The 26,866-nt window shown below is 40.4% G+C and overlaps 1 protein-coding gene across 3 annotated transcripts in view; it reads right to left on the bottom strand.

Annotated features, from left to right (window-relative positions):
* Opcml (opioid binding protein/cell adhesion molecule like) overlaps positions 1–26,866 on the bottom strand; it is a 560,572-nt gene that overhangs the window by 114,726 nt on the left and 418,980 nt on the right. For all 3 annotated transcript variants that reach the window (XM_052189669.1, XM_052189668.1, XM_052189667.1), the window contains exon 3: positions 8,576–8,701. In XM_052189669.1, the coding sequence (XP_052045629.1) occupies positions 8,576–8,701 (126 nt within the window). The remainder of the gene's footprint in view (positions 1–8,575; positions 8,702–26,866) is intronic.

The following is a 26,866-nucleotide window of genomic DNA, read 5'->3' on the forward strand; positions in this document are numbered from 1 at the left end:
GGTCATTGGACCCCCTCCATCCTGGTTGCCTTTGGACCTTCTGTTTTCTTGGAAATAATCAAATGTGAAACATCTGCTTTGCCCATCCTTAAGATTTAAAATTGCTTTGTTGATGCCCAGAAGGTAAAACATACTTCCTTCTCGTCAAAAGAATTTAATCTGAGTTCTACTTCTTCCCTTGGTGGAGACATGAGATTTAGGCCTGCCCTAAAGATTAGAACATTACATAATATTTTCTACTCACTCAAGCATTAATGTAGCTGGGCCTGTCAATCATCTGACCCTGAGTCTATACTCTTGTGTAAAGGTGATTTACCTAACAACATGCTAGGGAGGAGAGAGGAGTAATTATCCCTCGTTAAGACAATGTATGTATCCCTGCCCCAAACTCTCTGTTGATTTAGTTGCTTACAGCCCTTCTGCCTGGCAGTACTGCTAATAAGCCTGCCTACTTTTCTGAGATCAGGATCAAAGAGAATAATGGTTGTTTCGTCCCCTTTCTTTTTCCAATACTGACAAAAAGACAAAGCATGCATTTCCTGATGCTCAGGCTTTCTCACTACTTACCTGAAGCCCCTCCACCTCCTCTTTGGAACACAATTGCTTGTTGATATTTATTGCTGAGCCTGACTTCTCTCATGGACCTTAACTCAAAAAGCATGGCTGTCTTTCTTCCTCATCTCCCTCTTCCTAGCAGCCATGGCTTATGACTTGCCTGCTCTCTCATTGTTCTTCCAAACTAATAAAAATGATCCTGGAGTTTTGTTCTGAATCTATTTTTAAACTCTTTTGTTAATAAGACTAAGAAACTATAGAAAGGAATATCATAATCCTAGACACACAGTGAACTACCAACATGACAATGTGATAGACACACACACACACGCACACACACAGACACACACACACTCCACAGTGATAATCCATGGTCCATAGTGATGGATACTGTTGGCATTTCATCTAGGCTCTGCCTACCCCACAGTTACCTGGCAACAGTCCGGTGTGCATGATATACAATAAAAAGGGCTGCTTGCCCATTTCTCACTCTCTCGCTCTCTTCTCTTGCTCCATCTCCCTTACCTTCTTTCCCTTCATGCCCCACTGTACTTCCCCCTCTTTCTCCATGTTCTCATGGCTGGCCTATACTCCTCTACTCTCCCTCTCTCTCCTCCTTTCTCTCAACTCCCATCCCCATGCTCTGAAAAACTCTATTCTCTACTGTACCACTGTGTGGCTGGTACCTCAGTGGGAAGGGATGCCCCAGTATGGGTCCACAAAGGCACCCGCATCCAAACACCATACAACCTTCCACCAAAGAGCCTCATGGCTCTTCTCTTTTTATAAAACACAACAGATATTTGCCATTCATTGTTTTTAAATTTCACCCCCAAACTTTATCTGATGAGTTTGAAATACATTGTCCTATCCTACAGTGCAAAAACATGGCAATAGTAGGGATGGGTAAAAGGATGTTTCTCATTGTTAAGAGCTGAACTATCAGGCTCAAGGACAAAACACTGAAGCCCACATACATGTAGTGAGACAATACACCATCTAAAAGGGATTTAAACCTACAAATATGGCCACCTCATATTTGGGGTGGTAAGGAATTGATGAGGTGTTTAAGACTTTCTCTCCATGAATTATTAAGTAGCAAATAAAGACTATGGCTGAAACAGGCTTAAGTCTGTATACGCCCCAGCTCAGTATCAAATAGAGAAAACAGAAGATAAAATCACCAAACAAATGAGAACCATGGATGTCGGTTTTGCTAGCATTAGCTCCACCATTGCCACAGAAACCATGTACCTAGCAATGTCATGTGTTAAAACAATACCAAATTCTACTTGTTCCTGATGACCATCAGAATACTTCGTCTCCTCCAGGAGAGCCAAGCTGAGTATTCTTAATCAGGATCACATAGATCTTTCATTGTGACAAATTATAAGCAAACAGTCAGAAGAAAGGTAGCACCTGGAATGTAGGCACACTGACTTCTGGGAGAATTGTCAGTTAGTAGTGTGGTTGGGGTTTTAAAAAAGGAGAAGCAGAGAAACAATGGGCACCCATTAGAAGAATTTAAACTATTTAAATGCGATATTCCTAGTTATCCTAGTTCCTGAGTGTCCAGGTATAAACAACTGAAATGTCTAGAGCTGTTGTTATACTATCAAGATAAGGCTAACTGGTATCCACTAGACTGAAAAATCAGAAGAGAACTCCCTGCATTTTTTAAAAAGGGGCTTTCATTAAAATGACTCAAGTCAATGCATAAAGGAGTCAGCTTCGGTTACCTAGAAAATTCTGCAAAAATAATTCATCCACAGGCTCCCTGAGGTATTACCCCGTATGAGTAGATTGTGTGAGCGACTCACTCACAGGTGAATGGCTGTCATCTTAAAATCTCAGAGGAGGGAGACAGAAGAGAAGACTTTATTATGTTCGACAAACATCTGGCCTTCCCAAGTATGTCATTAGACATTGGGCCAGGTGTGAGGCATCAGAGTGGATTGCTATGGTATCACAAGAGGAAAAGAAACAGCTCTATATAGAACAGCAGGTTTATCTATACTGCCTCTGCCCCCATCCCTGGGTCTTTGTAGTCACATAGGAGAGCTATCCTGCTGCTTCTGCTGATCCCAAGGCCTCTTCTTCTCCTTTGCAGGAAGAAATCAGAACATAATTCCTGAAACCCAACTCATTCACAGCATCCTGCAAACACACTGGCCACTTGCTCATCTACTTTGCTAGCCTGTTTCAATCCATGCCAACCCTATCTGCAGAAGACAAATCTTTGAGGCAGAAACTCATGAATCACTTCCTTAGCCCTGCACTGCAGGTCACCATTCAGCGGATCTGTGTTTGCAAAAGCCATTGGGCAAGTGTCATATTCACTATCACATCTATAAGAATATATTTTATTAGTAAGCCATTATCTCCTACATAGAACATTAAGAATAACTTTTTATATCTAAAGATATGCAATCATATGCTCGGTGGTTTATATGTCCACTTTGAAAAGCCAAATGTACATCTTCATACTTTTCCTGGAGTGGTCACAACACACGATCCCATTCCTATAGCTTCCAGGGAAGTTCTCTAGGTATCCTGTCTTCTGGAATGCTGTCTCTGGGGATCCTAGCATAATTTTAATTCTGGAGAGGAAACAGGTCTGGAGGGCTTTATCTCTTCATTCAGTCTAGAAATTAAAGAAGTCGTGACTCTGTAGAGCCACATCTGGCCCCTGGTGGATTCCTCAACCCTCTCAGCTACTTTTGGAATGTGGGCTTCCTTAGTTATAGTTGCTGGTTCTCATGAGAAAATGACTGGGAACTGAAGAGTTACTACAGAGGCATTCTCAGGAATGTGGCAATATGTAGGGTATTTGTACCAAGGAAACCAGATGTCACTATTCAAGACCTCTTCCTCTCACCCTACTTTCAGACCATTTTAAACAAACATTTACCAGCACATCTCTGGCTATAACCATTCATTGTTCAACTATCCTTTTGCTATGTAATCCCATTCCTTTACTTTGAGTTTTATGTTGTTTGGTTGGTTGATTGGTTTTGTTTTTTGTAACTTTTCTTTATTATGTCTTTTTCTCCAATTTTAGAGATTTCTTTTATTTTTGGACATATCATACTTACAGTTTATTAGTCTCCCATGTGTACCAGATGTACACATTCACTTATTTTTATTTGTTTCCATGATTTCTAAGAATTGCCTGCATGTACTTTGACTCCTCTTTTATGACTTTGGGCTTCAAACTCAGAGCACTGAACATGCTAGGCACACCCATCTTCTGTCTATACACCCTCCCTTACACTTGCATGTTAAAACCTATGCATGAATATTATTCTTAGACCTTAGTCATCCATTTCTTGAAATATTTTTCTTAAGCAGTTTGTTTATTTATTCCAATTACCTAAGTCCATAATTTAAGCCACATATTTCAGGAACTGCATCAGTCGTTGGGGAACAGAGATATTCAGTGAATTTAATCTTCATGTGTAACACGATTGGGATGTCAAAAGAAATAGGATTGTAACCTTTATTTTTTACTCTTCCATTCTCAACTAACCAACACTTTGTTCTTCCCTCAACATGCTGTTTGGCACGCACAGGTACTGGATGTTTTTCTAAAGCTTTAGATCAACTCCCCAGCTTCAAGTAGAGCTCAACATTTCTTTAAACAGAGAAGACAATGGGTCCATGCATCAGATGCAAACTTCAAACTTGCAAACTCTCCAGATCTTTTAAAACTACAGAGGCAATGTGTTGAGTTGAACTGTTCCAATGTCTTTGCAAGCAGATAAGCAAAGACAATGGTAGCCATGAAAGCTGGTGAACCAGAGGCCTGGAGACAAAGCCAAGAGACACACAGTGGAGTGCTGTCCTGGAGACGAACAGAGAGCACAGGCAACATTTAAATTTAGAATTTGCTGGGTTTTTTTTTCTGGTCCTGAATCACAACTATTACACTATATAAAAGGTTGGGAGATGAATGAATTTTTTTCTCTCTGTGTTTTTTTTTTTTTTTTCTTTTTAAAGGGGGAAGGAACTCTTACCAGTACACCATTAGAAAGAATTGCTTCAAAACACTTACACAAAGTCAAAATGCCTTTTATAATATTTTCAGGCTTAAAGAACTATATAGTTGGGATCAAATAAGTATATTCTTGGATTTAAAGCATTTATAAATACATCCAACTTTACAAAATGCATAGAGATCGGCATCCTGGTTAGACATATTCTTGTTGATCACATAAAGCATAAATTCTTTCCAGCTTTAGACAAAAGTCACCCCGGGGCTCTTGCCTTTAGGGACATGCACTCTGGTTGTACTTACATCAAAGCTGAGCTCTGCAATGCCCAGTGTGTGTGTGATTTAATGCTTTTGTTGATGTTATAATATGAAAATTTTAGGTTTCAATATCTGTAGTCTTTATACAAAATGTTGAGCAGATTTATTAGCATTATCTTTTCCTAGAAAAAGTGAGGGGTGGAAAAGAATATTCTGAGCTTGTGTGGAAGAAAACAGCTCAAGCAATGCTTCATACTAACAAACTATCTCTCTTTTGGAGTTACTGACATGACTGATGTCTCAAATTAGGAGAAGACATTCTTTTTTTTTTATTCGATATATTTATTATTTACATTTCAAATGATTTCCCCTTTCCTAGCCCCCCCCCCACTCCCAGAGAGTCCCGTAAGCCCCCTTCTCTCCCCCTGTCCTCCCACCCAACCCTTTCCACTTCCCCGTTCTGGTTTTGCTGAATACTGCTTCATTGAGTCTTTCCAGAACAAGGGGCCACTCTTCCTTTCTTCTTGTACCTCATTTGATGTGTAGATTATGTTTTGGGTAATCTAGGTTTCTAGGTTAATATCCACTTATTAGTGAGTGCATACCATGATTCATCTTTTGGGTCTGGGTTACCTCATGATGTTCTCTTCATGAAATTCTTAGGCAAATGGATGGACATTATTTCTTATATGTCTGGATACTTCGAATTTTGTTAAAATCTAAGTTGTACTCAGTTATTTTTAGTGCAAAGTTATATTCATTTTGACTTATTTTGACTTCTGGGGGTGACTTTCTCACCAACTTTTGATATTCTCAGTCTATTGAGTTTTTGGTCTTTCTGGTGACTCTACCATAGTTGTATCTCATGTCTCTATCATAGTAGCATCTCATGCTTTACCATAATGGTATTTCGTGGCTTTACCACAGTGATATCTCATGGATCTACCACAGTGTTATCTCATTTTGTTTTAATTGTCCTTTCTACGACAGTAATGTTAGACATATTTTCATGTACTTTGCTGTTTATACATCTGTTTTGATGATTCTTAGATGGGCTGTTACAACCATGTGTTAGAAATTCTTCTATACAGTTGGCACCATTATTTTGTCAGAAATCAGTACGATTTTTTCAAAGACATTTAAAAAGTGATTTCTAGGCTCTCTGCTCCTCCCTGTTCCAGAGACTGCCACACAGTGCCAGGCTCATCTTGTAGACAAAATGGTGAAGGTGTGAAGAGATGTGGCCGTATTGGGCACCTGGTTATCAGGGCTGCCTTCTGCTCTGCAACTGGCAAAGTGGAGATTGCTGCCATCAACAAGCCTTTCATTGACCTCAACTGCGTGTACATGTTCCAGCATGACTCCACCATGGCAAATTCAACAGCACAGTCAAGGCTGAGAATGGGAAGCTTGCCATCAATGGGAAGCCCATCACCATCTTCCAGGAGCGAGATCCCACTAACGTCAAATGGGGCGATGTTGGTGCTGAGTATGTTGTGGAGTCTACTGGCATCTTTACCATCATGCAGAAGGCTGGGGCCCACTTGAAAGGTGAGGCCAAAAAAGGGTCATCATCATCACCACCCCTTCTGCCGATGCTCCCATGTTTGTAATGGGCACGAATCATGAGAAATATGGCAACTCACTCAAGATTGCCAGCAATGCATCCTGCACCATCAACTGCTTAGCTCCCCTGGCCAAGGTCATCCATGACAACTTTGGCATCCTGGAAGGACTCATGACCACATCCATGCCATCACTGCCACTCAGAAGACTGTAGATGTCCCCTCTGGGAAGCTGTGGTGTGATGGCCATGGGGCTGCCGAGAACATCATCCCCCATATCCATTGGTGCTGCTAACACTGTGGGCAATGTCATCCCAGAGCTGAACGGGAAGCTCACTAGCATGGCCTTCTGTGTTCCTATGCACAATGGATCTGACATTCTGCCTGGAAAAACCTGCCAAGTATGATGACATCCAGAAGGTGGTGAAGCAGGCAACTGAGGGTCCACTAAAGGGCATCCTAGGCTATACTGAGGACAAGGTTGTCTCCTTTGACTTCAACAGCAATTCCCACTCTTCCACCTTAGATGCTGGGGCTGGCATTGCTCTCAATGACAACTTTGTAAAGCTTATTTCCTGGTATGACAATGAATATACCTACAGCAACAGGGTGGTGGACCTCATGGCCTACATGGCCGCCAAGGAGTAAGAAGCCCTGGACCGCCCACCCCAGCAAGAGAGCAAGAGAGAGGCCCTCGATTGCTGAGAGTCCCTGTCCCAACTTGTCCCCCAGCACTGCGCATTGCCCTCACAATTTCCATCCCAGACCCCTATAATAACAGTAGAGGCCTAGGGAGCCCTCCCTGCTCTCTTGAATTTCATCAATAAAGTTCACTGCACCTCCCCACAAAAAAGTGATTTCTAATTTTTAAATTGATTCCATGTATTTCTATTCAAATTGAAATTTTGATGGAAATTGGGCCTTTATAAAGGCAATGAAGTAAAACCAACAAATAAACAAACAAGAAGAGGTAATTGCTATGATCCCTATAGGGTTTGGCTAATCTGCTTATAAAAACGGGAAGTTTGCATAAGTCACACATAAGGAGAATGCTACTGAGGATGAAGGCTGAGATCTAAGAAACACATTTGCAAACCAAGGTATACCATGACTGATAGAAAAAAAGGTGGGGGCAGGGAAGGACAATGGACTAGATCCTCCAGCACAGCTAAGGAAAGAAATCAACCTGACCATGGTTTGACCTTTGACACACAGCTTCCAGCAGGAGGAAGGAATACATTTCCATTTATGCCATGAAGTTTTTTGCACTTGGCTAGGGCAGCCCTGGGAAACTCAAGCAAGTCTGCTATTTTTTTCTTTCCTTCTCAGAGAGGAAATTTTGTATTTTGGAGATCTCTCCCTTTCTCAGGGTTAGTAAGATTTACTCCCTTGCTTTCTTTTACATGTACATTAGTTTTACATTACACGCAGGCATGTGTGTATTTTCCTAGTCACTGGTTTCACGTTTGGGTTTTCTAATGCCTGAGGGAACACTTGATTCCTATATAATCTTGAGAATCAATCACAGTTTCTGGCAACAGTATAATATATCAGATGGCTCTGTGCCCATCTTTGAAAGTTCAAGTTGGAGCAAGTTTTATTTCCAAGGAAATAAGGACCCATGTCCTTTAGATTTCCTTCATACTAAGTTAGAGATAGTAGTAACTGATGTTTTAATACCAATTGCTGAACACCCAGCAAGGTCACACTCAGTGCAATCCTGTACTCCACTGACATTTTCCCCCCTCAATGTGAACTCTGTGATCAGATGCAAGAGATATTGTTCTCCTGACTGTCCTGAAAGGACTGAAGCAGGTGTGTTTTTTTTTTTTTCTAGTACATGTACAGTAATGTCAAAGTTCCCCAGGGCATGCTGTCATTATCACCAGCACCACAAGAAAGGACACATCCATCTCCACATAAGTTACTATCATTCAACAAAAGCTACGCACACATTCTTCCTTTCAGTTTGAAAACAAAGGCTTTCCAACACGTGGAAAAAAATAATTTAGGTAATTTTCTTCTGCAAATTCCTGTCCTGGAATGTAGCACTTAGCAAGTTCAGAAAGCAGGTTGGTCCTGAGAAGGTGAATCAATGCATTCATATACAATGTTATTTTCTGGTTGCTGATCTCCCTTTAGCATGAGAACCAAGCAGGTCTTTAAAATACACTCTCAAACCTTTGCATAGTAAATATCTTACCCTTGACTGACAGGTGCCTCCATGTCACCGTTGGCTCTGGTCTGCCAATTGCAAGACATAACAGGGTCACACTGCTTCCTTCATTCACAGTAATGTCTGAGGAGATGTTCATTATCTGGGGAGGAACTATAAAGAAACACAGACAAGAAGAAAACACTGAGAATGATAATTTTTTTGTGCTTAAAAAAGAGCTGTCAGCCTATGAATATGATATATGTTGGTAGGATGAACATCATTTTAATCCCACTTTGTTTGTCTTGGCAAAGATCTGATGAATGCCATCATTTATAGAATGTGTCTAACAGAAAAACAGATTGTTGTGCCCTGTTGAGGGAGCATGAATATATGCACGGTTGTGTGTGTGTGGTGGTAGTTTTGGCCCAAGATCTAAAGATCTGGGTATAATCACTTATTTAATTAGAGGCAAAGTCAAAGGTAAAACCTGAGAGAGTCCCTCTTTATCCACAGATTCTTTTCTTCTTTACATAGTTTCCAGTCATGTAAATGAAAGTGAGTTATTGAATGTATATTTCTTACAAACCAGAAAGATACGTGCAAAACAATAGGCAACCATCAAAACCAGAATGTTTCTATTGAGCCACCCATGGATCCTTCAAACTGAATTTAAATTTTGCTAATTGTTGTTATCTTTTTTTGGAAACTTTATACATACATTTAATGCGTTTTTAGTCAAACATATACCTAATACTTCTTTCTAATTTCTCCCCTACTCCCCTACCACCTTTTCCTTGTAACTTTACTTACTCTTCTCTATTTTTAAAAAACTACTGGCTCTGTTTATTGCTATCTGTAGGTGGTGTAGGATCATCTACTCGAGCATGGATAGCCGTTTAGGGGCTATGTACTTGAAGCAAACATATTTTCCCTCTCCTAGAAGGTATCAATTGTCACTAATTTCTCAATTAGTAGTGGGACCTCAGCTAATTTCAGTTCAGAAATACAAGGGTCTTATTATGCATGGAAAATAGTTTACCTATAGTCATTTACTGCCTTTGGTTCTTACAATATTTCCACTCTCTCCTTTGTAATGATTCCTGAGACTTGGGAGATGGCCTTATAATATAAATATCACACTTACAGTTGAACACTCCATAGTCTTTTATTCTCTGCATATTAGTCAGCTGTGGGTCTCTATGTTTACTAGAATGTTAAATATCTACTGCTAAAAGAATTTTCTGTAATAGGTGTTGAGAGATCCACTGATCTATGAATATTAAATAAGAACTTCAGGATCACTTTATTACTATGTCCATTTTGTAGAATAATAGTATTTGGGTCTTCTCTGGGGCTTATAACCTAGCCTGTCATGGATTTTCCTCCCTCCAGTTAACAAACAGTACCAGGCATGAGTTTTGTCTTGTGAAGCAGACTTTAAATTTAATCAGAAAGTGGTTTGTTGCTTCTATAACTTTTGTGCCTTTATTGCACCAGTGAGCATATCTTATTAGGTTGGTTACTGTAGTTCATAGGTTTCACGGCTAGGTAAATGTTGAATACTTTTGTTCCCTGGTATTGTAAGCAGAGTCTTCCAGTGCTGTGAAAGTTAGCCAGTAGAAAGGAAACTTTCAGGTAGTAACAGCTTGATTTATCCATGTTCTGTGACCCCAGTGTGTGGTATCTTCAGCAAAAGGGTCACAACATGCAATTCTAGAGAATAACCAAAAACAATAATAATCTGGAGTGTTTTATGGGAGGAGTGGTCTATGACTCCAGTGACCAACAATTCAAAAAGAGGTAATCTATAACAGGTAATTGGCTTTTTATTTGGAAGCATGTTGTATCTTGAAGAGGCATTGTCTCACCAATATAGCATAACTCCATTTTGACTCTTTTTGCTATATGTACACATATGTATTTTAGAAGACTTCTACAGCAGTAGGGCTCTATACAACATTTTCAAAGATTTTGTTCGTATTAATTATCTCTCCCCATGTTTCTCCCCTCTACCCTGCCTTCTTTTCTTCACCCCATTTAACCCTTTGTTTCATTATAACCATTTTACCTTCATTCTGAAACTTTCTATTGATTTCTTGACTATCATTAGTAGTATTCTCCTTGAGACCAAGAAATCAAGCATCAAACTCTCCATTACTGTTGTCATCTTTACATTGTATGGCTATCCCTGGGATCACATTGGGTTTATGACCAATAAACATAAACATAATTGTAAATTTTAAACATCATTACCTTTGAAAATACAATGAATGTACAAAACATACCAAGAATCACAGCTCAGCAAACCCACAAAACATGGAGGATTAGTATGTTCCCTTCTTGACCATGTGATAGATCTGGAGCTATGAATCATTGCCAATTCCAAGCACAGTGAAATAGTTTCACACCAAATAACACTAACCTTAGAAAGACCTCAAATCAAAAGTTAGATCATGCCTTCTACAATATGAGAAATAATGTTGGAAAATTTCAAGGAGAACCATAGTAAGCCAAGACCTATCTGTGGTATGAAGGTGAATTAATTTTAGTGTTATGCTATCCCATCAGTTCGAGGCAGGACTCTGGGGTTCAATCTCTCACCTACTGTATGATCTTAATCAGTAATTTGCTTTCATCTGTTTGAACTCTGGTGCCTTACCTGTGAACTGGCAGGTGCTTCGCTGCATGATTTTAAGTACTGTCTTAGCAGAGTGGCTGATGTAAAGTAGGCACTCAATAAGTATTGGTTGCTATGGCAGCAATGAAAATGCTGTTGCTGATTACAAAAAAATAGCCACAATAACATGGCAATATTGTTTTCCTCTCTTGGACTGGACAATATCCATGGATCTTAGCCAATTCAGGGTATAATGTCACCCTTCATTTTACCCCTTCTTTTGGTCAACCTTCTGGCCTAATTTATCAACTTCACTAAAAACTCATGATAGGAAAATACCTAGAGTCCATGTCAACTCTTCTCATTATCACTTTCTACTTGGGTTTTAATCAATTCTCAATAAATATCTACAATAGACTCCCACCTGAAACTTTGCAAGCGGTCCCTATGCATGTCTGAGTCCATCTAATTTAGTTTTTCCATGTACCCAGCGTGACCTTTTAAGGTAATGATGTAATCAGTCTGCTCTTCTACTGACTCTTTCAGTCCCATGTGTAACGCACAAGTTCCTCTGTGTAAGTGGAGCCTCGTCAGTTTGACTACAGCCCCTTTTACTGTAGACAGCTGTCATGCACACAGCACACCACAGACCCTCATGCCCTTCGATTGGGTCATGTAGATGCCCATGCTTTTGGATTGTGTCAGAGCCCTGTAAGACTTTTCTTTTTCTCCTTCTTCCTCATCCCTTTCCTTTAACAGCTTGGCTCATCTTTAGAGAACCACTGAAATGCCACCTTTCTTCTGCTGCATCTCCTTATGTGTTCCCAACACCAAAGCCGTCCTTCCTGTGTCATTTCATCCAAGCCTGCTTCAGGAACATGACAAAGCAAGCTATGTTGCAGCTAGAGTATCACCCCGTCTCTTTCGCTAGGGACCAAATGCATGAGGAAAAGTGGGATTCCTGCATCTTGGAATTAGAAGCTGCCAAGGACATATGCTGATTTCCTCTCTGAGAGGAGGATTCAGATAACAGGCTAAACAGAATTCCAGTGCTAAGGGAGGCAAATCTCAGGATGAAAGCTTTCAGATTCTTTTCTATTCTCCCCTCCACATCCCCATCATCAGAATCAAAAGCTTAGAGAGAGAAGAAGCACCAAACTTACAGTCATGTTGATTCATTTGTATTGCCACTTTAATTATGAATTATTAAATATCAAAGGAGCAGCTGATGCACTGGTATATTCTCAACTACCCAAGTCATTGGCAGAAGAAAATTCAGGCCAATGTTCAACCCTGACAACCCTGCAGCCTGCAGTTTCACACTGCTGAGACCTCACAGGTAAGACTTTTCAAGGAGAAACCATAAGTAACCAGCAGAACATTTGAGCTCTTAAGGGAATCCACATTAGCAAATAAATAAAAATTGCTTAGCTTATAAATCTGCCATATCAGGGGTTATTTCTGCATTAGGAATTGCCCTGAAATTTCAGTGCACATATTTTACCAAAATACACACTGGGAAAAAACAGTATACTTTCCAACTGTACTGCATACTCAGGAGAAAATGGTTCTGCCTGTTTTTCAGTAATTTTTAGCCTGTTGAAAAAAATAGGTCTGGGCATAGAAATGTCAATACATGTTTCCTCCTTCCTATAAAGCAACAACTTCTGTGCAGCTTCAAAATATTTGCAAAATAATATGTCCTTTAGTCAGAACTGCTTGGCTATTTTAAGGCCTCTTTATGGAAACCCGGTGATCTTTCTGGAAGGACTGTAGATACAGTCTAGCAAAGCAAGGTTGTGACTTATTAAGTCACTCACTATCCATGATACCTTGGGCTGTTACTCCCATGACAGCGTCCTTTGTAGAGGTGGGATTTTCACTGCTATGGTCTTTCTTGTGCTATTTTGAAGGGAGCAGGAAAAACGGTGCTAGGAAGATTGGATAGTGACTTAGCATGACCTCTGCAGTTCCCAGGTGTCTCATCAGCATCAGTCATTAGAAACAAGCTTCCAGGAGTGGAGAGCCAAAGCAAGCCAGACAGCTCTACTCTGCCAGGCAGTGCTATCTGTCATTCCCGCAAATAAGGGGGAGTGTGTCATTTTCTCAAAGGAAGAATGATAAACTCTGACACAAGCTTGTCGATCGTCGATAAGGCAGGAAGTGAAGTGATTCGGAAGGATCAAAGTCCTTTTGGGTCTCGGTTATGAAAATCACATGGTAGCCAACAACAGTGTTTCTATTTGTTCAAATAGTTTTACACATTAATGGTCCTCATAGGCTCCTAAAAAATATCAAATAACTATAATAAACTGAAGAACTGAGGCACAGAGAGAGTTCAGTTAAGTATCGCAGGTCATATAGATTTATGCTGTTTTCTTTTAGCTTAATATCATTGAGTCTCCATCTGTCCATAAACCCTTGCTCTTCTTAGTTTTCTTGGATCTGCACCCTTCTCCAGACACCAGCTTCACAGAACTTTCCACAGTGAAACACTTCTGTATCTATACTTCTCCAGCTCACTCACTGCATATCACTGGCAGCCTGAACCCATCTTAGACATCTTTGCTTCTTCAAGCCCATGTGTGTTGCTTGCCCAATGAGTTGCTCAATAATATAATTTTTAATCTGAATTGATCTTAGTAACATATTGAAGTGCTGCTATCCTTGCTTCTATGTTAACTTCTGAAGATAATAAAATTGTCACTTGGGAATAATTTCAAATGCTTCTTTACATTTAGAGAACAGATCTGTGTTCAATGACAATAACAATTTGTGACAAATGAGTCTATATATTATGCTAATATTTTTTTAATTTATTGATATAAATTAAAGAGTCACCTTGGGGTGACTCTTACTAAACATGTGAAAGATCTGTATGACAAGAACTTCAAGACTCTGAAGAAGGAAATGGAAGAAGACCTCAAAAAATGGGAAAACCTTCCATACTCATGGATCAGCAGGATCAATATAGTTAAAATGGCCATTTTGCCAAAAGCAATATACAGATTCAATGCAATACCCATTAAAATCCCAATTCAATTCTTTACAGAGTTAGAAAGAGCAATTCTCAAATTCATCTGGAATAAGAAAAAACCCAGGATAGATAAAACTATTCTTAGCAACAAAAGAAAGTCTGGGGGAATCAGTATCCCTGACCTCAAGCAATACTACAGAGCAATAGTGTTAAAAACTGCATGGTATTGGTACAGTGACAGGCAGGAGGATCAATGGAACAGGATCGAAGATCCAGAAATGAACCCACACACCTATGGCCACTTGATCCTCGACAAAGGGGCTGAAAACATTCAATGGTAAAAAGATAGCCTTTTCAACAAATGGTGCTGGTTCAACTGAAGGTCAGCATGCAGAAGAATGCAAATTGATCCATCTTTGTCTCCTTGTACTAAGCTCAACTCCAAATGGATCAAGGACCTCCACATATTATGCTAATATTGATAAATAATGAAACAGACTCAAAAAATGAATGACAATCTCAATTTGAAATGCCCAAACTGCACATAGTAAATGGCAGGACAGTGAACTTGTAACTGGAGGATTTCAAACAAAATATTTTCAAGTCCTACCTCTAGATGCTTTTGGTCTTCCCTGCTGGTGGACCAGGAGTCTGATTTTTTTCCCTTAACTCTGAGAGTTATGGCTTTAAAGTGAAAATATCCCCACAAGCACATGTGCTTGAACATTTGGTCTTAGGCTAATGGTATTGTTTCCGGCTATGTCACCTTTGGGATATAAATCCTAGTAGGCAGAGACAGACCATTAAGGCAGGTCTTCTCTTCTCTTTCTGTTCACTGCCATGGACCAAGTGATGCTGGTTACTTTGTCTTTCCCTTTATGATGCATTGTACCTTCCAGGTAATTCAACCCTTTTGACATTCTAACAAAAATTGCACCAAAGAACCACAAAATCAAGTTATAGAAACATCATTTTCTAAAAAATCTCATGTTTTAATTGTGTTTATGGTTTTTTGCTGTACTGTCCTCACAAAATCCATAGACACATGTGGCCCATTAGAAACATGTGCTTGAGTGAAAATAAATCCCATGTCCTTCAAATTGCTTCTGCCAATGAAAATTGCCTAATCAGGTGGATGAGCACAGGGCATTCGCACGGGTTTGCAGACTGCTCGGTGCATATCTGGAGAGACTCTGAACTGTCTATCGTTAATATGATTTGTAGGCAGACAATATTTCAAAGCCTGCAGTGAAGCATCCTATGGAACTGTTGGGTTTCTGAGTGTCTTTGGGCTCCATGCTACCATGAGGTATATACCCAATCTCTGTACCTCATGGCCACCTGCTTTACTTTAGGTACTTCAGATGTCATCTAGAGCCTGGTCATTCATCTTCAAACCTACCACCAATGAATTTACTGACAATTATTATGTTTTATTGTTTAAAATATTACAAAAATTAGACATGGTCAACTTATTACTGCCCCATACAACAATATCTGTATGCTCACCAGTTATTACAATTACCTTGTTTTGGTCCAAATCCTATAATATACACCAGTTGCCCAGCAGACACAGTGTGACGTTCTTAGCAAGATTTACATGCTCAGTGTCTGTCTGTCTGTCCACAGCCTCATAGGGAGCCTCCTTGTCTCTTAGAGACAATGTACTGCTCTCATTCTGTGCTTTTCTATACACTGTTCCCTTAGGCTGAAAATACAGCTGTGGGTCTGAGCCTCACAGCCTGTCATCCTTCAATACTTGACTAAGATAACAATTTCTTTAATGAGGGCCAAGTTTCTCCCCCAAGTTTCTTCCAAGGCATTCTGTAGCATAGTGTTTACCTTTGCAACTAAATTGTCTCATGGCCAGGGTCTTTCACACCATTCCTTGTTATGCTGTTATACTACATAATATCTGATATATACTCCTACCGTACTTAGAATGGGATACACAGGTGAATAATTTTTCTGAGCTGAGTATTTTTTTAATGTGTCAAGCATATCATATCCTAGAGATCCAACATTTGTTCTTCAATTGCCTTTCCCTGAAATACTCAAGACTTTACACCACTGGTGTAAGTTTCCCTACTGGGACCAGTTGTAATAGAGTCTTTGCTAATGGTTCCAGCTCTTCTCCAATCGCTTGTCTAATTCAATCCCTTTTGTTAGTTTCTTCCTGACACTCACAGTTTCCTCTGTGATAGAGTTTTATGCTTTGGGATTCATTGATAGGATCTGCTTGTTTTTCGGCACTGCACTCCACGCATAGACTTTATAAAGCACAATTGACCCCATACTTACAACTGCTTAATGCATAATATAAGCTTGTTGAATAAGTAAATATCTATCTACTTATGTTTTGTACATCATTGTGTTCTTATGAGAAAGCAAGCTTGAGTTGGAAATGCTTTCTCAAAGGTGAGGTGAAGGTGAAGCTTCTTTTTTACAAAGCCAGCAGGGATGAGATGCTGTGGTTTTGCATATTTTATCCGCTCCCTACAAACAGTGGCCACAATAGGGAAGGCTGTATGTCCCTCACTCAGGTTCTAGAGTCCGGGAGCTCCCCAGGGCCTGGGTAACTTTAAACCATCTCCTCCTGGACCCTGGCCTTGCCATCTGAAAAGCAAAGCTGACACAACATGCCTCCCCTGATTGTCCTAAGAAGTAAACATGACTTTGCACACCACACCAGCACAGTGACCGGAAACATGTCAGCACTTATCAAATGCAAAACATGTCAGCACTTATCAAATGCAAACTTCAGTCAGTCCTTTCTGTGCCCATAGTGGATGCTACTTGTATCATTTGGAAACAGAAACAGTCCCAGCCCTTCTTACTGCTCATTTTCCAATACTCAATTTATTTCACTTGGTGTTAGGGTTTATACATAAAACTTGCCTTCAATGCCTGGCAAAGGAAAATTTACTTATATTTAATTAAGTTAAGTGTATTCACTAACTAAGTAAATTAATAAATGTGATAAACTAAATTATATACAATAAGTCACATAATAAGTATAGTTTTGTAATTTGACCTATATAACTATAATCATATAGTGTTTAGTAACATAAATAATAGTGTGCACTATAAGATTTTATCTACAAATAATATTGGTATAAATACCGTACATAACAGCTAATGTCCTATACTATCAGGTAGGCATTTCCACACATATAATGGTTGCATGGCAAATAGTCTCTGGCTATCTGGCTATGGCAGAATGTACTCTAGGCATGTCTGACATCTTCCTCAACTGGGCAGACTTTATGCATGCGTGTGGAGTAATTACTGGGGTGCTCTTTATGTCTGTTGGAGAATGTTTCTAGAAGGAACAGTGGACAGGAAACAAGCTTCAGCATTGTTCTTAGTCTACCCCTTAGCCCATCTCAGCTGAGGGCCATGTTAGAAAGAGCCAACATAAGAGATGCCTGCTATTTTTCCATAGCTAGCTTTGTCAAATAGGCCTCTGGCTACCATCCTTGGCAAAGGTGAAAGTGGTCTTTCATTTGCAATGACTTTAGAATCTAATTTGACCCTGATGACAGCTCTAAGCTGGGTGGGTCGAGAGTCTGAGGTCTAAGGACCATAAAAGTTTGAGTGTTACCAGCTCTTGAGATGTCACATAGGGGACCCTTGGCTAGAGCCACGCGTCCAGATTCTGGCCATGGCTTCCTTGTACTTTAAAGCTGCCTGCCTGGCTGCAGTCCTCTGGATGGCACCGCACAGCAGGGAAACAGTGCTGCTGCTGTGGTCTCCCTGAAACTCAGATTCTTTTTCTACCACTAAGAGCTCCTGTGTCAATAAGAAGTCAGGGAGGTGCTTTCCCTTCACTGATGGGCACTGAGTCCTGATCACAAAAAGAAAGCCATCCTGTACAAAAATCCTCAAAGTGAGTTTGTGTTGTAACCCGGCTGAGAAAATACAGCCCTGAATGGGGCCTGGGTTTGACCTGTCTCCCAGTTACCCAGACCTGACCAGCTTCTGTGCTGTCCCTCAGTGCCCTGCCCAGGGCCTGTTGTCCACGAGGCATTTTTGCCCATGTTCTATTCCCCACAGCTTCCTGAGGTAGCCAGCTAACACCACAACCCTACTTTCCCCACTTACAAGATTTTAGTGTCCAATGTCTTAGTTCAGCTGCAGGGCTAAAACCAAATCATCACTTGACTCAAAGTCCTAGATACTAACATTTGAATACTATTTCCTTCTGTTTTGAATTAATTTTAGAAAAAGACAGATATTTAAGCCATTCAATTTTGGCTCCCTGGGCTGTAAAATGGGCATAAGAATATCTGCCTTGCAGGTGTGTGGAGATTAGATTAGAGAGAATGGTTTCTAAGTGTCGTAAATGGCCATTATTACTATTTTCTTCTTAATGTTATTATGATGCTCAGGGAATAACAAAATATTAAGAGATCTTGTGAGGGTAATAGAAATATGAAACACTTTTCATTATAGTTTTAAACACTCAATTCTAATTTACAAAAATAATATAGCAAGTGCTCTTAAGGATTTCATGTTTTATTCTTGTAGGGTTACCTTTCTGCATCGTAATAGGGTAGCTTATTTCCTAAACAAGAGGCAAGAATAAATTGAAAAATGCAGCATTCAAACTCAGTTAGCTTGTGCAGTATTTTGCATGTGAAATAGTATAGCAATTTACTAACAATCAAAATAAGAAACAAACAATACTATGCTATAGGGTGAATATGAATAACTGGGTTCTAGTCTTTCCTCCTTGATTATACAATCTTTTGAAAGCCTCTTAGCCCACCTGCAGAGTACTAAACACATCTATGTCCACTCATTTGGGGTGCTTATTTGTTTTGGTTGGCCTTAAAGTGAAGGAACTAGATTGTAAACTCTCAAATTTTCTCTACTAGACTCAAAGGATGCTTTATAAGATGTCATTGTCTTTCATATTTGTAATTCCAGTACTCCAGAGGAAAATTAGTAGGGTTTCAAGGCCAACCTAGGCTATGCAGTGAGATTAAGGCCAGTCTAGGCGATATCAAGAAACCCTGGCTCAAAAGAGAAGTAGGGGAGGAAAGGGGAGGAGGAGGAAGAAGAAGAGGAAAGCAGAACAGCCAAGACCAATCTACTAGTGACTTCAGTGAACAACGAAGCATAAAAATGTTTGCTTTCCAAAGCTATAACACTGCATGTATATATATATATATGTAATTCTTACAATGATTAATATATTAATACATATTAATTAATAAATCATCATAAGAAAATGCATATACATTAAGAAAACCTAAATGAAAACCCAGAAATATGTGTAAATGTTTACAGTCATTGTCAACAGGATATCGAAACAGGTCAACAAGTAAAGAATACAGTTCCTAGGAAAAACATACAGGAACAAGTTACATCCATGTGCAAAGTAAACATTGGAATGCAGCTGCACACCATACAAAAAATCCTAACTCAGAATGGATGAAGGACAGGAACTAAAACCTGAGACTTCCTTAGACTAAAAGCATAGGCAGAATTCTTTGCAATAGTTGATTACTTCTTATATGTGACAAGGTAGTTACAAACAGCAAAACAAAATTAGACACACTGGATTCCTAACGGAAGAACACTAAGAAATGGCCAGCATATATATCAAAATATGCTTAGCAATGTTTCTCAACAGCAAAATCTAAGTCAAAATTCAGAGGTGATATACACCAGGATAATTATAATAACAGGCAGACAACAATAAGCTTTTCCAAAGACATAGAAAATAATGGTGGTGTGACTTTGAAGTTAGACTAGTGGCTTCTCACAAACTTCCTTTTCATACCACCCAGCTGTCTCAGCTCAGATATATAATCCCTAAAGGAAACACGAACTTCAACAAAATATATTTAAATTTCTACAACAATGTTTTCTTTTTTTATTATTCGATATATTTTTTATTTACATTTCAAATGATTTCCCCTTTTCTAACCCCCCACTCCCCGAAAGTCCCGCAAGCCCCCTTCTCTCCCCCTGTCCTCCCATCTACCCCTTCCCACCTCCCCATTCTGGTTTTGCCGAATACTGCTTCACTGAGTCTTTCCAGAAGAGGGGGCCACTCTTCCTTTCTTCTTGTACCTCATTTGATGTGTGGATTATGTTTTGGGTATTCCAGGTTTCTAGGTTAATATCCACTTATTAGTGAGTGCATACCATGATTCACCTTTTGAGTCAGGGTTACCTCACTTAGTATGATGTTCTCTAGCTCCGTCCATTTGCCTAAGAATTTCATGAATTCATCATTTCTAATGGCTGAATAGTATTCCATTGTGTATATATACCACATTTTTTGCATCCACTCTTCTGTTGAGGGATACCTGGCTTCTTTCCAGCATCTGGCAATTATAAATAGGGCTGCTATGAACATAGTAGAGCATGTATCCTTATTATATGGTGGGAAATCCTCTGGGTATATGCTCAGGAGTGGTATAGCAGGATCTGGAAGTGAGGTGCCCAGTTTTCGGAGGAACCGCCAGACTGTTTTCCAGAGTGGTTGTACCAATTTGCAACCCCACCAGCAGTGGAGGAGTGTTCCTCTTTCTCCACACCCTCTCCAACGCCTGCTGTCTCCTGACTTTTTAATCTTAGCCATTCTGACTGGTGTAAGGTGAAATCTCAGGGTTGTTTTGATTTGCATTTCCCTAATGACTAATGAAGTTGAGCATTTTTTAAAATGCTTCTCCGCCATCCGAAGTTCTTCAGTTGAGAATTCTTTGTTTAACTCTGTACCCCATTTTTTAATAGGGTTGTTTGGTTTTCTGGAGTCTAACTTCTTGAGTTCTTTATATATATTGGATATTAGCCCTCTATCTGATGTAGGGTTAGTGAAGATCTTTTCCCAATTTGTTGGTTGCCTCTTGATGGATTTGTCCTCTTGATGGTGTCCTTTGCCTTACAGAAACTTTGTAATTTTATGAGGTCCCATTTGTCAATTCTTGCTCTTAGAGTATACGCTATTGGTGTTCTGTTCAGAAACTTTCTCCCTGTACCGATGTCCTCAAGGGTCTTCCCCAGTTTCTTTTCTATTAGCTTCAGAGTGTCTGGCTTTATGTGGAGGTCCTTGATCCATTTGGATTTGAGCTTAGTACAAGGAGACAAAGATGGATCAATTCGCATTCTTCTGCATGCTGACCTCCAGTTGAACCAGCACCATTTGTTGAAAAGGCTATCTTTTTTCCATTGGATGTTTTCAGCCTCTTTGTCGAGGATCAAGTGGCCATAGGTGTGTGGGTTCATTTCTGGATCTTCAATCCTGTTCCATTGATCCTCCTGCCTGTCACTGTACCAATACCATGCAGTTTTTAACACTATTGCTCTGTAGTATTGCTTGAGGTCAGGGATACTGATTCCCCCAGACTTTCTTTTGTTGCTGAGAATAGTTTTAGCTATCCTGGGTTTTTTGTTATTTCAGATGAATTTGATAATTGCTCTTTCTAACTCTGTGAAGAATTGAGTTGGGATTTTGATGGGTATTGCATTGAATCTGTAGATTACTTTTGGCAAAATGGCCATTTTTAACTATATTGATTCTACTGATCCATGAGCATGGGAGGTTTTCCCATTTTTTGAGGTCTTCTTCCATTTCCTTCTTCAGAGTCTTGAAGTTCTTGTCATACAGATCTTTCACATGTTTGGTAAGAGTCACCCCAAGATACTTTATCCTGTTTGTGGCTATTGTGAAGGTGGTCATTTCCCTAATTTCTTTCTCAGCCTGCTTATCCTTTGAGTATAGGAAGGCCACTGATTTGCTTGAGTTGATTTTATAACCTGCCACTTTGCTGAAGTTGTTTATCAGCTGTAGGAGTTCTCTAGTGGAGCTTTTTGGGTCACTTAGGTAGACTATCATGTCATCTGCAAATAATGATAGTTTGACTTCTTCCTTTCCGATTTGTATCCCTTTGACCTCCTTATGTTGTCGAATTGCCTGAGCTAGTACCTCAAGTACAATATTGAAAAGATAAGGAGAGAGGGGGCAGCCCTGTCTAGTCCCTGATTTTAGTGGGATTGCTTCAAGTTCCTCTCCATTTAGTTTGATGCTGGCTACCGGTTTGCTGTATATTGCTTTTACTATGTTTAGGTATGGGCCTTGAATTCCTGTTCTCTCCAAGACTTTAAGCATGAAAGGATGCTGAATTTTGTCAAATGCTTTTTCAGCATCCAATGAAATGACCATGTGGTTTTTTCTTTGAGTTTGTTTATGTAGTTGATTGCATTGATGGATTTCCGTATATTGAACCAACCCTGCATTCCCAGGATAAAGCCTACTTGATCATGGTAAATGATCGTTTTGATGTGTTCTTGGATTCGGTTGGCAAGAATTTTATTGAGTATTTTTGCATCGATGTTCATGAGGGAAATTGAGTCAGAATGATATAATAAATCAATTGTCTATCAAGAGACAACCACATGGTAATAAACCAATATAATGAAATATTATATAGCCAGGAAAAGGAAGGCTGGTCTGTGCTGCAACATGAGCCTGGAAGACAGTTCGTGGCTGTAATTGCTGTCTGAAAGCTGCCAGGAGATAGGGAAAGAGACAACTTGCAAGTGACTGTTAATGGGGTGGTTTCTTTTGATGTGATAAAAATGTTCTAAAATTAGTGATTAGTTATGGCTGAAAAACTTTATGAATATACTAAACACTACTGTGATATATAATTTGTTATATGACTCTTACAGTTTGAGATCTGTATTTGTATATGACACAATTAAGCACAATCTTGATCCATTCCTTTCAGAGGTGTGAGGAGTGGAAGGGACATGTAGTTTCTCAGAAAGCATTTTCTCGTTTAGTGATCACTCATTACATAATTTCAAAAGGTATTTACTTTTAATTTACGTGCATATGTGTGTGCCTGAGTGAGTATATATAGTCCACTTATGAGTCGGTGCTCACTGTAGAGAACTTCAGAGTTGGCTCAAGATACGCCCAGACCAAGTTCTCAGCACACAGGAGATTTATTTGCCCCAGAGGGACAAAGGGCAGGGAATAAGAAACTATCATCCTAAGCAAGGTAACACAATCACAAAAGAATACACATGGAATGCAATCACTGATAAGTGGATATTAATTAGCCCTGAAGCCCTGAATACTGAAGATACAATTAGCATATCAAATGATTCCCATGAAGAAGGAAGAAGAGGGCCCTAATCCTGGAAAGGCTTGATCCAGCATTGTAGGGGAGTACCAAGACAGAGAAAAGGGAGGGGGAAAGATAGGAGAATGGATGGAGAGAAGAGGACTTATGGGACATATGGGGAGGGGGCAACTGGGAAAGAGGAAAACTTTTGGATTGTAAACAAAGAATATAGAATATAAAAATATATATTAAAAAAAAGAGAGAGAGAGAGTGAGAGAGAGAGAGAGAGAGAGAGAGAGAGAGAGAGAGAGAGAGAGAGAGAGAGACAGGAGCCAAGGGAGAAGCAGAAGGGGGACAAGACAGAGGGGGAAGGGGTGTTTTCAACAGAGAGGAGACAGATGGGACCCGTAGGCAGATGTCAGTTTATAAAGGTAAAAGAAGAAACCTGTGTTAGGATGAGGTGTTTGGTTTTATTTGTGTATGTTAATTAGTTGAGGCAAAGGGAGCTTTTGATTGCTAGACTGGAATGCTCTGATAGCTGGACCTTCATAGTCACCCTCACCAGGAAGAAGTGGCCAAATAAGGGAATCGACCTTGGTGGCTAACTTTGGGAATGTGATTGCACAGTATTTAGCAGGGCAAAAGGAATCCGGGAGAAGGGTAAGGCCTGTCTGAGCCATCTTTGCCATGCTGGACCTGGCCAAAGTCCCTTTACCCACAAAGGCTGGAGGGAGTTTGATCTCCTGGAAATGGAGTTACAGGCAAGAGTAAGAGGCAGGCTAGTACTGGGAACCAATCTTAGGTTCTAGAAGAGCAATTCGTGTTCATCACCCCGGAGCTATCTCTCTAGCCCTTCCATTAGTGCCTAGTGTCCAGTAAGGTCTCTCAGTACACACTGAGGCTAATTGCTCGTGAAAGGCAAGTCTCCAGGGAACAGATTTGCAGGATCTACAGAGGCATTCATCAGGTTGGGACTGTGCTGAATTGTCTGAGGTCACATCCTGATTCTTAGAAGCATGACCAGGTCTAGCTATTCAGTTGTTCAGGCTGACTGTGAATTCAGACCTCCTACATGTCCTGGTGAGATATGGTTTTATTTTATGCTGAAGAGGATAAGGCTCAATCTATTTGAGTTCAGCTTTCTTTCTTAGTTGTATTTTGATGAGAGAAATGATAACGAACATGAACAAATGATTATGAATTACAGATACATGAATCCTTGCTCGGGGTGGGGTGACATCACAAACCATGCACGCTCCACTGAGTCCATTTGTAATGGTTGTCTCCGCTGTGTCTCTTACAGAGGTTATTTATAGACACACATTTCCTATTTTAATTTGCACAATTCAAGCAACTGACCATGATGAGAGAAAGCGCACAGGGTATCAGAGTCATTCTGGCTGTTCTCTGCTCTTCCGGGGCAGGAGATGGTGGCTCTCTGAGAAGCTCCTTTTGTTCTTTCCAATCCTGACTTGCAGGCTGTGCCCCTTCCCCTGCCCTCAAGAGCTCTGGCCACACTCAAATATAGGATCACAGGTTTTAATTTATATCACAGCATTTTCAAGTCAAAAACAGATCCAGGGATCGCCAGGTTCCCCCTCCTTGTTTTTCAGATAAGGAAACACTTTGGCTTTAGCCCCAATTCTGTCAAGTGTTTATTATGAGGTGATAACTCTGACTCATGACCTATGCTGACCTAAGCCTCTCTCATGCCAGGGATCCTGGGTACTTTGTGTCTCCCACGTATGTCTTTTAGCCTTCTCCTCTTTTTCACCCTTTCCTTTAAAGCTGGTCACAGCCACCTCCTATCAAAACAACCTGTGTTCCTGCCCAGTCTTAGTCATAGTGTGACCTTGGGGTTTCTTAATTTCTTTCATCGGCTTCTCAAGCTGAATAACGGGCTAGTGACCATAGGTGCCTCATGGTTCTTCAAGAGGAATGAAAGGCAAATAACTTGAGATGGACTCTCAGTCCTGAGCCTGTAGCAAACACCAATGTTTCAGGCTCTGTGTCTAACTTTACCTTCTTATGCCCGGAAGAGTCTCAATGAGAACCGAGCCTCAGGAGGCACCATATGCAGAGATCTTACTTGTGCTTCTAGGGAGAGTTCTCTGAAGCTCCGTTCGTACCTTGTGTTTATGGGGAAACAGGCATGGATGGGCTACCTAAGTTCTCTTATTGTCTCAGAAGTGAAGCCCAGTTGTGTGCACAGATCTGACCTAAACTGCAGTGTATCTCTCAGACCACAGCTCAACAAGTTCCCAAACCAAACATCTGTCCACTGTGAATACAGCATTATGGGCCCTGGGGTGCCCTTGAAGGACTTGGGGGCAGAAGTCACCTTACCCCAGTGATCCTAATGGCACAGCGCTGCTTCAGTGGTAGGTGGCAATCCTTCCTTATCTGACTATAATTCCTGACTCTAATGTTGTTCTTCTGAGTCACATATAATCAGTGACAGACATAAATAAGAAGTTGAAGTGATGTCTTAGTTAATTTTCTGAGACAATTGAGAAATAATTGAAATGATTAACAATAACAACAACAAAATAATAATAGTAATAGTAATAAGTTGATTGTTGGCTCACAGTTTTGGAGATTCCCATTCATGGTTAGTCAGTTGGCTCTGCTGATTTAGGGCCTATAGTGAGGTGTGACAGAGAAGTAGCCTTCTCATCTTCTGCTATCAAAATGTGTAAAGCACACATCCTCAATGACCTAAGACCTTCTCTCCCCTAAACTCCACCTTGCAACGTTTTTTGGTTGGGTAACTACACTGCAGACTACAAGCATTTCCCATGTGAGCATTTGAGGAACACCAGCCCAACCTGCAGACAAGAAAATTTCTCCACAGTTCATTATCCTTTGCTCTCTCGATTGCTATCTCTGAAGCCAGCAGCCATTGCATTGTGTTAGACCTGCCATGCTTTAAGCACTTTGTAGCTGAAGGTGGTGGCAGAAGGGTACTTGGATTAGGAATCAGGTCATGTGTCAACATGTAGTACTTCATGACCTACTTTGCCCTTACACAATGTCTGACTGTCTGTGATGTGCTTATAGAAAGATAAAAAAGAAAAAGAATATGTTCTATGGGGGTGTGGTGAGGTATGGAGGAAGGGGATGTCTCAGAGGGCCCATGCCAAGGCATCCCTTCCTCCTGAAGGTCCAGACACAGGACAGCATAGTATAGAATAGACTTTATTCAGGGCATGGGTAGGGGAGTTAAGAGGGTAGTGGAGGGAGAGAGAGGAGACAGAGAGAGAGAGAGAGAGAGAGAGAGAGAGAGAGAGAGAGAGAGAGAGAGAGAGAGAGAGAGAGAGAGAGAAGAAGAAGAAGAAGAAGAAGAAGAAGAAGAAGAAGAAGAAGAAGAAGAAGAAGAAGAAGAAGAAGAAGAAGAAGAAGAGCAGGAGGAGGAGGAAGAGGAGGAAAAGGAGGAAGAGGAGGAGTCTGGCCATGAGCACATGGAGAGAAAGGGGGGATGGGAAGGGGGAAGGAAAGAGCAAGAGAGTAAGAGCCCAAGAAAGCAAGAAAGTAACAAGAGAGCAAGAGAGGGAGGGAGGGAGGGAGGAAGGGAGTGAGGGAAGGAGGGAGGGAGGGAAGGGCAAGCAGTCCCTTTTATAATGAGTCAGGCCTACCTGGCTGTTGCCAGGTAT

The sequence above is a fragment of the Apodemus sylvaticus genome, chromosome 7 (assembly GCF_947179515.1).
Source record: "Apodemus sylvaticus chromosome 7, mApoSyl1.1, whole genome shotgun sequence".
Lineage (NCBI taxonomy): Eukaryota > Metazoa > Chordata > Mammalia > Rodentia > Muridae > Apodemus > Apodemus sylvaticus.